Source organism: Dunckerocampus dactyliophorus, chromosome 11, assembly GCF_027744805.1.
Source record: "Dunckerocampus dactyliophorus isolate RoL2022-P2 chromosome 11, RoL_Ddac_1.1, whole genome shotgun sequence".
Lineage (NCBI taxonomy): Eukaryota > Metazoa > Chordata > Actinopteri > Syngnathiformes > Syngnathidae > Dunckerocampus > Dunckerocampus dactyliophorus.
Window position 1 is genome coordinate 15,775,625 of NC_072829.1, and position 12,880 is coordinate 15,788,504.

At 39.6% G+C, this 12,880-nt stretch overlaps 1 protein-coding gene across 5 annotated transcripts in view; it reads left to right on the top strand.

Annotated features, from left to right (window-relative positions):
- Positions 1-12,880, top strand: part of uvssa (UV-stimulated scaffold protein A) — a 42,741-nt gene that overhangs the window by 10,185 nt on the left and 19,676 nt on the right. For all 5 annotated transcript variants that reach the window (XR_008572934.1, XR_008572933.1, XR_008572935.1 and 2 more), the window contains 4 exons: positions 226-627; positions 1,548-1,657; positions 1,886-2,014; positions 8,675-8,783. Coding sequence is in view for 2 of the 5 variants with exons in the window: in XM_054792543.1 (XP_054648518.1) it covers positions 226-627; positions 1,548-1,657; positions 1,886-2,014; positions 8,675-8,783 (750 nt within the window). In the remaining 3 variants the exon portion in view is untranslated. The remainder of the gene's footprint in view (positions 1-225; positions 628-1,547; positions 1,658-1,885; positions 2,015-8,674; positions 8,784-12,880) is intronic.

Here is a 12,880-nt window from a genome sequence, read left to right on the forward strand (position 1 = left end):
TCAAGAGGGATAAAGATGGTGTCTTTGAACATGAGAAAGGATCTGCTCCTATAAAATGGACAGTGAAAACTAAGCAGTGTAATGCTCTCATTATTGAGACTTCCTCCTCCCAATAAGCCTGTCTCTCTCTCCCTTGCAACGCCTCTTCTGGTGTAGGTCAAACTGATACAGGTTAGATTTGCAACAGTGATTTTGAACTCTATTATTGTTTTTTGTATTTTACAGACTCCTCCCCGGAAATTGAGGTAGCATTGACAGAATTGGATTCCTGCCTGTCGCTGCTTTTCCCTCAATTTGACCTTTCAGGCGACAAAGAGACTAACCAGCTAACCAGGCAAACAACCATCGCAAATTTTTCTGACGATGAACAGCCCTGCTGCAGCAAAAATCTGACCAATGACACCCAAGGCAGCGTGCAAGGGAACAAGGAGAGGACGGGTGAAAATGAAGAATCCAACTGCAGTGACAAGCTGGAGGAGATGGAAGAAGGGCAACGTCATCAGATGAAACCGAATGAGGGATACGTAAGACATGAAGCAGAAGATGACCCTCTTCATGGAGACGCGTTTATTCAAAACTCTGGTCTTATCTCCCGCTCCTATTGTCTGGACTTGAACCTTAGTCCTGGTAGGTGCAGTTTATGCTTATAGCTTGGAATACAGTGGACGGCCTCATATTTGTGATTCACCAAATTCACACGTTTTTGATTGAATTTTTTTTTTTTTTTTGGAAAACCAAGCTATTTTTCTCATCTCCATCACATTAGTGCTACACTGGTTCAGTCTCATCTCCATCACATTAATGCTACACTGGTTCAGCTTGAGGCACACAGAAAGTAGTCCGAGACAAACATCAGCCTGTTTGTAGAGGTGTTCTTTATATGCAGTGAATTGGCCTTAAATTTACACGCTTACTCACACATCACAAACCAACTCAAAAGCCTACCTCACTCACGGCGCAACCAAAAAGAAAACAACATTAAAATTAGATGCCTACACACTAATGTAAATGCATAACCCCGCTACTTTATACCAATTTATAACTCGCAAGGTATGCTGGGAAGCTCTCATGCATATTTCCAACAGGAAATTACCTTGCTTCTTTACAGTTACATTTGGGGTGCACATACGACATAAACAGTACTAACGCGCACACATGCCACTTTGCACTCGCAGCTTCAAACTATCACGGTTTTTCAAAATGTATTAATTGATAAATAATTTAGGTTTTTGTTGTTGAATACAACATATTTTTAGTCAAAATATCTGCATATTTAAGCAAATTTTAAATTTTTGAATTACAGTAAGCATTTTCAAGAATAAAAATGATAATGTAATACATAAGAAAAACTTTAAAACTCAATTAAATTAAATCTTAATTACTGGAATTTGGTATGTGAATTGTTTTTCCCTGTATGTAAAGTGTTATTTGTTTATTTTTATTCTCTGGAATGAAATGTGGCATAATGTATATAGATCATTTTCTTTGCTTATTTTAATATTTGTAGAAAGAATAGTACAATCCCACTGTATGTTTATTGACCACAGGTCTTCATGTAGCTGAAACTGAGGATAATGAAGCTGTAGTGTCAACATTGTTAGATCTACAAAGACTCCTAACAAGCAAACATCTACCAGCTGTGCGTCATTGGGTTCAGGTTTGTACATCACAGCTACACAGACAACACTATATTGTATACTGTACACAAACAATAGTTGCCTTTTTTCATCAACTTGCTTTTGCTTTTTTATTGGCTTTTGTAGCTGCTGAGGAATTTCCTTCAGCATCTTTTTTTGCATTGGTGGCATCAGTGTGACACTGGTGCAAAATCATCTCCACCTTGGAAGGAGGCTCAGATGAAGCGGTAATGCTTGTGTGTTGGCAGGTCTTCACCAAGTCTGGTGCAGACCAGCGTCTGTTGAGAAGAGCGCTGGATCTAAAGAGTTCCCTGGAAGCTGCCCAGCAGAAGCTGAACAAGCTGCAGATTGACTCCAAACGCAGAGTCAGAAAAGTGGTGAGTTATGTACTTTAGATACTTTCAGGAATGTATTTTTCAAGATATTTTAGTGTTTAAAATAACTGGCTCGGCCACTCCAGGATCTTAATGTGCCTCTGCTTGAGCCCAGTTTTGCCAACTTGGCAACTTTGTTGCTAAACCTGGCAACATTCCAGTCATATTTTCTTAAAAGCGACCAGCGACAAATCAACTTTTTCTGGCATTGTTGGAGAGTTTTCTAGTATTTTGTGATTTAAAAGTGAAAGCACTTACTTGTAGTTTTTGCGGATCTTTTTTTGTTGTGTGTTTGTGCGTCTCGTGGAGGCGTACTGTACGTCTCACAGACAAACGGAAGAGATGAAAAGTGACGTGAGGAAAAAAGGCATACAGTATTCACAGTTAGTGTCCAACAGGTTGGTTAGTTAGTAGCCTTGATGATATTCATCTAGCGGCTTGAATAAAGACGAGGGTAGAACGCTAGAAACGAATCCATAGTGAAAGCTTCAGTGGTGATGCTGCAGGTACTGCTTGGAAAAACTCTCCAACTGCGCCTCCAGCTCGCTGGCCTTGTGCCGCAGGGTCCTGTAGTTTTTGTTCTTACTGAACAACAGCGGGTGCTACAGAGAGGTCCGCCCCGCCCCAAAAGCAGTCACTAGCCGTCAGTGTACACTGTCTAGTGGAGCATCCATGAATCACGCATGCGTGAGCGGGATGCTGCCGGGGTGGATATTGCCATTTTACAGAGCGGGATCTAAAACGTAAATGTTTCTTAACCTTCATTAAATTATTACTCATTACACTCAAGCAGACTCGGTCAGTTAACTGTTAGTGTGTTATGAAAGAAGGTTGTGTGATAAATGAAACAAGTAGCCCTAACTGCAAGATAAAAGGTGGAGGCGAGTCCGGATAATAACTATTACACTGGATAGACTTTGAGAGATGCTGGCCAAGATAACATATTAAAATAAAGTGATGAATAAAGTAAAGAAAAAAATCAAAACTACCGAAAGTAGACAGTGAGAGGCTTTTGACATCAGCACAGCCGAGAAGAATGTTGTAGTTTTAGGGATGAAGCTGAGGGTGACACTTTTCATCACAAAGATGTGAGTATTAAAGAAGTAAACTGTGTTAAATGTTACTTAATGTTCTCATCAATTACAATAAAAGCGTTGAGATTCACTTGTTAGGTAATAATAATCTCACAGGAGGAGTTTAAGGACTTTATCTAGCTCAGGAAATAGGAGAATTTTCTCATATTCACACAGATCACTGTAGGAGATTTCAAAAGTAGGAAAAAAGTGGCCTAAATTACACACTCATCTTTGTCACGCTGGAAGAACGATCCACGCTGCTTTTATGTTTAAGTGGGGTAGTGGTTGTTTTTTTGTTGGGTTTTTTTGCGATACCTAGTGGCTATAATAATTCCTTGAGTTGAGTTTGTGGCACAATTAGGCACACAAATTGAATGATGCTTCCAAAAAGCATGCATACCAGCCGCTTTTTGTTACTTTCAAATACGCTTCTGCCTTGGAGACTACAGGTCTGTAAGTAATGTGCAACTATAATGCTATGATAACTGTGTGGCTTGAGAAATGTATTTTAGACGGGATTGTTGTTTAATTAGATTGCAAACTATGTTTAGCTTGTAGATTGTAGCTACTGTGTCAGCCACTAACTAACTAAATACACATGTATGATTTTCAGTTCGTTTTCATTAATTTGTGAATACAAATTGAAGTTTTGGTGTTAAAATACGGCTGTTTCATACGTTGTACACACAATCTACACACAGACACAAAGTGTTTTCCTCAAGAATATGCTGACATTTATCAAACAGGTAAGTTTTTATTGTATACATATTTATGCTTTTAATAAATGACATACTTCAGCTTGTGTAGCTTTAGTTTTCTCTGTGTTGTAAACATTGCCCCCTCCTTCTGGCTTCATCTTCTTCTTTTGTGAATTTGTAAGGAGTGGCGCCATGACACTCCTAAAAAAAAAAAAAAAAAAAAAAAAAAAAAAAAAAATGCTTTGATAATAGCTCCATCTTAAATACAGCTTTAATGCCACTTGTAGTCCAATGCGACTTTTACTGTATATGTTTTTTTTCCTCTTCGTGATGCATGTTTTGACTGATGCCACTTATACACCAGAAAATACGGTCCTGAAATACAGTATATACTTTGTTCAATTCAAAGTAGATTTGCACATCACGAATGTCTTCTAGACTTGTGGGGTATCCACCATCAGTTGACTTGAAATGACTGCCTTCCTATGGGTGAGGCTGGAGCGCAAATATATCATAACAAGAATAATATAATGTTAACAATAATTATGGACTGATTGGTGTTGAGACTATTGTACAATATGAATATTTTATTTTTGATAGTTGACCAATATTGACTTTCTACTGTGGTGTTTTTTTCCTTGAAGTGATGTAACTGTACCTGGAATATTTTAACTGTTGGTGTACAATAAGAGTGACCAGCAGATGGTAGCATTGTACAACGACTTTTCCCCCAAAATAGTATCAAGTTACTGCTTGTTGTTCATTTAAGTTGACTTTGCCTTTCTATGCAGTGCAATGATTTTTAATTGATGCAGAATGTGCAGGCAAAAATCATTTTGCGAAATAATGATGGTAACAAATTATAAAGTTGCTTAACAGTTGTTTTACAATACACATCTTTGCTCTTCACTCTTTTCTGTCATTGAAAAACTCTTCTAGTGTGAACCTTAAGGTGTTTATGGGGGTTGTGCCAATATAATTGCCCAAGAAGCTCATGAAAAGTACACACAATTGTGATATTTGTGCTAAGTTGTGAAGAATTGGATTGCGATATTGTGTAATAGAAAAAGTAAGCTATATTGTTGACTTTGCTCAATCCATATTTTCCTCAGGAGTGCTGTAGGTGGTTTTTACGTACACAAATATGCATGTAAGCAATGATTTGAACCTTACAAAAGTGCTTTGTAGCTTCACTGATAGTTTATTCTGTGAATGTTGAAGAGCATTCGCGCATATAATATGTCGTATAACATATAATAAATGTTATTTGTTTGCGCCTTTCAAACCACCTAAAGTAACCTTACAGACAATACAATAAATAACCACAGTAGAGCGAGAAAAAACAATAGCCAGAAATTAAATACAAAAATCCTAAATCGAGAAGAATACGCAAAAGTGTGTTTATGTTGTGATTTGAAATTTTCTGCTGAATGAAGTAGATGGATAAGTATAGGTTATAAGTTCTACAGTGTGGGTGCAGAACGGCTGGAAGCCCTAGCACCAAATGTGTCCATCTTGAAAGGAGGAGTCGTAAGCAGGAAAGCGGGTGAGGAATGGAGTTAACGGGATGGGTTGTGAGGACAGATTATGTCCTGTAAGTATGGTGGAGCCAGGTTATGAAGGGCTTTGAAGGTTAAAAGGATGAGTTTGTATTGAATTCTTTGTTTGACGAGAAGCCAATGGAGCTTAAAGAGAATTGGTGTATGTGGTCTGAGAATTTAGTGCGGGTAATTATTCTGGCAGCAGAGTTTTGAATAAGCTGTAATTGATGGCTGATTTTCAGTGGAAGACCAGTGAGTAGGGAATTACAGTAATCAAGAAGAGAGGTGACCAAAGCATTGATGAGAACTGCTATTGAGTGCTGTGAGACAGAAGGCTGAAGGCATCGGGAGATATTGCGAAAATGGAAGAAAAAAAAACAAAACACTGTGAATGAGATTATTAGTCGGATTTGAATGCGAGCTTGCGGTTCAGGATGACTCCGAGGCTTTTGATTTGTGATGCGGTGGTGACTAACACTCATCATTTTCAATACTGAAAGGATGGGATTTGGAAAATCGAACTTCGTTCCTGCCCTCATCTCTCGTCATGAGCGTTGGGTAATGACTGAAAGGACAAGATCGCGGGTACAAGTGCCTTCAAGTTTCCTCCGTAGGGTGGCTGGGCTCTCCCTCAGAGCTCTGTCATCCAGAGAAACTTGGAGTAGAGCTGCTGCTCCTCCACTTTGAGAGGAGCCGGATGAGGCATCTAGTCAGGATGCCGCCCGGACACCTCCATGGGGAGGGGCACGGCTGACTGGTAGGCCTCGAGAAAGAGGCCTGAACCCGTTGGAGAGACTATGTCTCTCAAATGGCCTGGGAACGCCTCAGGATCTGTCGGGAGGAGCTGAACGAAGTAGCCAGAGAAAAGAAATCTGACAGGTTGGTAGGTGGACATGGTACTGGCAGGTGCCAAGTCAATGCTGGGGTTCAGCCAATAATTAATCGATGACTAGACAATAAATTATCCAGTTAATCAGTAACAATTTTAGTGTTCAATTAATAGTTTTTTTTGTGTAAAAAAATATAAACATCCACTAATTTCAGCCAAATGTGAATATCTTTAAATTTCCTTAGTCATCCGTGAAAGCAGACCTATTATCTTTGTGTTTTAGGCAAAACAACATAGTCACATACATCAGCTTTGACTTTGGAAAACCGCGATCAACATTTTTGCCTCTTTTCTGATAAACCACTAACTGTGTTTGTTTCAAATTGATTTGGTCCATCCAAGGTAGCGGTCGGCAACCTTTACTATCAGAAGAGCCATTTTGCCCCCTCCTCCACAAAAGAAAAATAGTCTGGAGCCGGAAAACATAATATGAGCAGTGTCTCAGAGCTCTGCGGAGGGAGCCACGATAGGGAGATGCATGCGGCTCCGGAGCCGCGATTTGTTGACTCCTGGACCTAACCAATTACTTAAGTAATAATGTTGCAGCCCTAATTCAGAATAACAACTTTCCACATCCCAACAATTCCCATTTTCCCCCAATTCATTTGATGTCAGTTTCTTTTTTTCTACTTAAAAATTTCTCAACTTACTCAACCATTCCAAAATCAGAACATTCAGTATAACAATTTTCCACATTCCAAAAATTCCCAAAGACAGCAGGGATAGACTCCAGCATATCCGCGACCCTAGTGTGGACAAGCGGTACAGAAAATGGATGGATGGAAATTTCCTTTGACAACTTCTAAAATACCAGCAAAACTCATTCAAAACATTCAGAGTATCAATCTTCAACATTCCAAAAATTCCCGGTTTTCATAGAATTCCATATTTTCTGAATAAAAAAAATCCCCACTGAAATGAATTTAATTTGCCCACATTTCCCAAACCATTCTAACATCAAAACATTCAGGATAACTATATCCCACATCCCAAAAATTCCCATTTTCCTCATAGTTCCACATTTTCCGTAGAGCATTTCAGTTCAGCTTTGTCTCTTTAGCAATCACAAAACAAGCTGACGTCTTCAATGTTGTTTTTAGCCCGTCAACACAAATACCAGGGAGATGGACAAGATAAGAAGAAGATAATGAACGGAATTGTGCTTTATCAAAATGTCATTGTGTGACAACATATGCACAGTAGTTGCAATTCATTGTAAAACGTTGCTTTATTGGCTAATAGTAGAATTTCAGTCAGTCAGTGCCGGCAGAGTCCAACTTCATTAGAGGTCTTGACTGTCTGAAACGAGGGAATTGCACATTAAAAGTGATGGATCCGCTGAGAGCGTCAGGGTGGGGGGGTGGTCCGGCTAATTCGGACAGTGTATCATAAGGCCACCAGAAACCAGCAGTACCTTTTTTGGGTGGTCCTTACTAGAATCTGAACGTGTCTTAAGGTACTTCAATGTGTTCTATGTGAAATAAAACCCAAAGTAAAGGTGTGTCATTTCAGGATTCAGAACAAGGATCCGGACGAGGTAAAAAAAAAAAAAAAAAAAGGAGTGCTTAACGAAAAACTGCACTTTTTTGGAGTTTTGTTCATTATCCACAATCCAAACACCTCCAAAACCTCCAACAAGGTTTTATGGTTTAATATACATGCTGTGACCATGTAGTAACAGGTACATTCATGATAACATGTAATGCTTACAGTATTTTGCCGTATTTTGGTCTTGTTAAGCATTACCGTAAAGTGTAGCTCAGTTAACATGCACATCACATATGTAAATGGAGCTTTGTTGGCGCTTTTTGGAGTCTTTTTCAGAAGGCTTTATAGGCGGAATAAGTATTTCCCATTACGTGCATTGTTAGCTGCGTCTTTTGAGCTGTTTTTATATCTTTAGAACGCACAGAAAAAAGAAAGACATATGTGTTCATGTCTCACTTAAGGATTGTGGATGATGGGCAAAATTCCAAAAAAAGTGCAGTTTTCCTTTAACCAGACAGCAGAGAAAACACTTCTTGACAGAAAATGGTTTGTGAAGCTCTGGCTCGGCTAATAGACCTGACACCCGTGATTAGTGATATAAAGATGTCACGTTACAGATCATGTGAACCGACTACTCCCTTGAGGTAAAGGAGCTGAGTGTTGGGGGCAGGGCTGCGATAAAACACTATAGAGGATGTAGTTGGCAGAGGGAATAGGATCAGGCTTTTTTCCACATAAGTGTGGGATCTGGTTGTCTGTGATGCTCGTAATGATCGGTAGAGCAAAGTAATAGATGCCAACATCCACACAACTGTTATAAAAATCTACAAGACTGTTTCTCTTGCATTCAATAATGAGCATTTATACAAATTTATCATAAATGTAACTATTTCTCACGTGTTAAGAAAGAAAGATTCTTTCCATTACTAAATGTATTAAATGGCATAAACACGTTTCTTTCTGTCATTAAGGTTTCATCAGATGGTGAGGAGGAGGAGGATGATGATGATGATTTCAGTGAGGTACCAGAGAAAGAAGGATATGAGCCGCATATCCCTGAGCATCTACAGGAGGAATATGGTTCGTATTTGTGTTCATAAATATTATATGGATCTCACGGAAATATATTTCAAAATATGTAGCTTTCATGGCTCTCTTAACCAAAAAGGTTCCCTACTGATGGACAGGGTGTGAACCCCCTCCATCCTGGCCCCTGCTGGCCTGTGTTCACACGGATCATTTGTGTTACTATCTGTCACTTCTGTTCTGCTGTTTTACTGCATTTTCTATGATGTTGGGTTCCAGTTCTAGTCTTATTTGGAGTCATTCTGATTATTTCTGTTGTGTAAGGCGGCGGCAGTCATACTTGTGAGATTACACACATGAATGTAGTCGCGGGTGAACGAGTGTGCCATTGTATTTCATTATGGGGTCGGATCATTTTGAGTCATGGTATTTTATTTCTATTCTAAAATGCGTTGGTTGTTATGTAGAACCTGTGAGGAACACTTGCGTTGACAGTGGATCCCCTCAAATTCACAGATTTTTGGCAATTTTTTTTTGTATTTATCTTCGAAAATAGGCCGTTTTTGTCCGGGGAAAGCGCATGACATTCATCCTAAACCAGTAATAATATAAAAATAGATGGTAATCCAGGTCAAATGCGCAGCATACATATACCACTGTTAAAAAAGGCCACAATGTTACATGTTTATGACTTTATGGTTCACTGATAGTTTTATCATCAAGCTTTAAGGTATTGCCACCCCTGCCCATCCCCATCGCCTCTCACTGCTGGCAACAACAGAGTGGAAGAGACTCCATCTCTTGTCTGGCGAGTCAACTGCTTCCAGCGCACTTTCCATGCGTCTATGTGAGTCCGACGATATCTTGTCGGAACTTCTCAACCTCATGCACCAGCTCAGGCTCCTTCCCCACCACAGAGGTGACATTCTGGGCTGAACAATATCACCGCACCGTTAACTGTCACGTTCAACTGCCACTACAAAGGTGTCACCAGGCCAGCCCCCAGAACTGGTTCCGGAGGGAGAACCTGACGACCCTTGTCCGGGGGAGGAAATACTAGATCTAACGTTGTCGCTTATCATTGGGTACTTCTGAGCTACTCTTTGTCTGCTCCCTTACTCAGGACATGTTTGTCTTAGGTGGTCGTTACAGGGGCATAAAAGCCCGTGGCAACTTAGTTTCTAGCATCATTGCAAACATCTGAAAACTCCTCCTCTGCTATAAGGTGGTAGCTCAGGGAGGAGTGATTCAAAAAGAGGATATTGTTACTCAAATAGAGTTTCAGACATGTTTGCTATCTTTTAGCTTAATATAAATTTTCAGTTCATTTGGAGCTGCTAATACATACAAATATATATAATTCTGTCCTGTCATTTATTCACTTTGTTAATTAAGTACTGTAAAAATTGGCATATTTTTAGACGTAGTTGCAAATGGTGATTAATCATGATTGATTAATTTGAAAACTGATTAATCTGATTAAACTTTCTAATCATTTGACAGCACTGCACTATATTTGTTTAGTGAGTAGGTGAGTGACGCCATGAACACTTCCTCAGATTACGAATACACGTACTGTTACACCGCAATACCATATTCATACATTATATAGACAGTATATACTGAGTATGTGCATTTCAGTGGTGCACATTTATTATTTTATTAGTTTTGTTCCCATTTTAATTGTTCATTAACATGATGAGCCCTTTTCCTTTTTACATCCTTCTTGTCCTTATTTTGTCACCCTGATTATTAGTGTTTTTATCCCTGCTCAGTCAGGACGCTATCGTCCTCTTTCTCAAATTAACATGTTAATTACAGGCCCCGCTTAACCCTGGAAAATCAATACTGCTGTTGTTTTTTTCTTTACCTCTTCTCTGCTTTTCCTTTTATCCTCTCATTAGTTGTTTGTCAAGATTATCATTTCAAGTCTAAGAATGTCATTGTATATTGAAATTGATGGGTGATGAAGGAGATAGATCTCTTACTAATATAAATAGAACAGAATTAGTCTTCATTACTTCTATAAGTATAAATGAGTAAATGTATGAATAGTGTATAAGGCACTGAGGGCAGCATTGGTTCTGAAGTACCTTCACACAATTGGGATGGAGGAGTCTGTTTGAAAGAGCTGCTGAATGTTTTGTGTCTGGCGGCGGACCCGCGCAGATTCATTGTCCATCATAGCTTTGCTACCATTGGGGGAGGGGAGCTGGCCTTCCTTATCAGCCACTTGAGTTTCCCCCTGTTAGCAGCTCAGCAGACCCCTTCCTGAAATTGGCTGACACCACTGTGGAGTCATAAAATGCACACCAAAGTACCCCAGCCTCATTACCAGATAGTCCGCTCTGGCCCATGTTATACAGTACATGTGAATTTGTACTCTAATCCAGTTTAATGTTCAGGTGAACACCAAGTATACCCCAAGAGTGCAGCGACGACTCATCCAAGAGATCACAAAAGACCCCACATCCAAAGAACTCCAGGCCTCACTTGCCTCATTTAAAGTGATAGTTCGGATTTTTTACATGAAGTTGTACGATAACCCCATTAGCATTGTAGTCCAATAACAGAGACTTACCCCTCCACTTGGTCTCCTAAGTCCAGTTCTGGTCAGATTTCCATGATGAAGGACCTAGTTCCACTTAGTTGTAAAACAATCAGACCTCACAAAACGCTTGGCGTTATATATTTGTCTCTCGCCATATTCCTGCTCACTGTTGCCTGTGCGTTCATGTGTATGTGACGAAGACGCTCGCATGTACTTCCGTGACGGAGCGCCGCGGCCATCTTGTTTGTGTTCCACAGCGGAGGAAGATGCGAGTGTCTTCGTCACATTCACATGCACAGGCAACAGTGCGCAGGGATACGGCGGGAGACAGATATAACGCCGAGCGTTTTGTGAGGTTTGAGTTTTTGAGAAGGCATTTTTGTGATGCAGATGTTTTGATCTTTTGATGGCATGTTGTTTTTAGAAGCCAAATTCTTTACTTAATTGTCCCCAGCAACTAAGCGGAACTACATTCTTCATCACAGAAATCTGACCAGAACTGTCAGTCGCTGTTATTGGACTACAGTGCTGATGAGGGTGTCATACAACTTAATGTCAAAAAATCCGAACTATCCCTTTAAGGTCAGTGTTAACTTGACTCCACCATAAGAAAGACACTGGGCAAAAACGGCCTGCATTACAGAGTTCCAAGACCAAAACCACTGTTGAACAAAAAGAACATTAAGGCTCGTCTCAGTTCTGCCAAAAAACATCTTGATGATCCCCAAGACCTTTGGGGACTTTTAGAGATCTGAAAAATCATCTGTCCACACATGATCTTATAAGGAAATATTCTTGTCCACATGAAAACACTTGAAACGACTCAAAACACTTTAGTACAGTCAAACCTCAGTTTTCATACTGTTTGGTCGAATTTGGTTTATTTGAGAATATATTGTTAAAAATAAGCATACGCATACACCCCAGTTTTAGTATGATTCGGTTTTCGTTGAAACGTTTTGCAAAATCTTGTCTTGAACATACAATATAGAACATAACAAGCTAGTCTTGTATTGTCTCGTTCCACCAAATCGAGTGCCCAAACAAGGAAAACTATGCATTTGTTAAATTGAGTGCAACTGCTAAATAGCCCTCCATGGGGCCAAAGAAAGTTCCAAGTGGCAGAAAATTGACAAAGAAGGTGAGAAACACTATTGAATTTGATCTCACCAAGACGTAGAGGAGGCCCACATCAATAATAAGTTCCATCCTTTCAATGTCTTTATAATTATTTCACATTGCCTTCTGCATGTAAAACTATAATTATTTTCTATAAAATGTATGTTTTGTTTTAATTAATTTGATTCATTGGCTCTACATTATTTCCAATGTATAAAATTGCCTTGGTTTTCCTATGTTTCCGTTTTTGTCTGACCTTTTGGAGCAAATTAATGATAAAACCAAGGATCCATTGTACTTACGCCAGCCTGCATGTAGCACTGCATAGAGACGGCATGTCTCAGGTGGTAGACAGGTTCTCTCCCAGCCTAGTGGTTGTGGGTTCGATCCTCATGAGTGTCGAAGCGTGTTGAGTACCGTGAAGGTACCACAGAAGACATGGAGCACGCTGTCTGCAAACTCCAAGCAGACAGGAAAGACA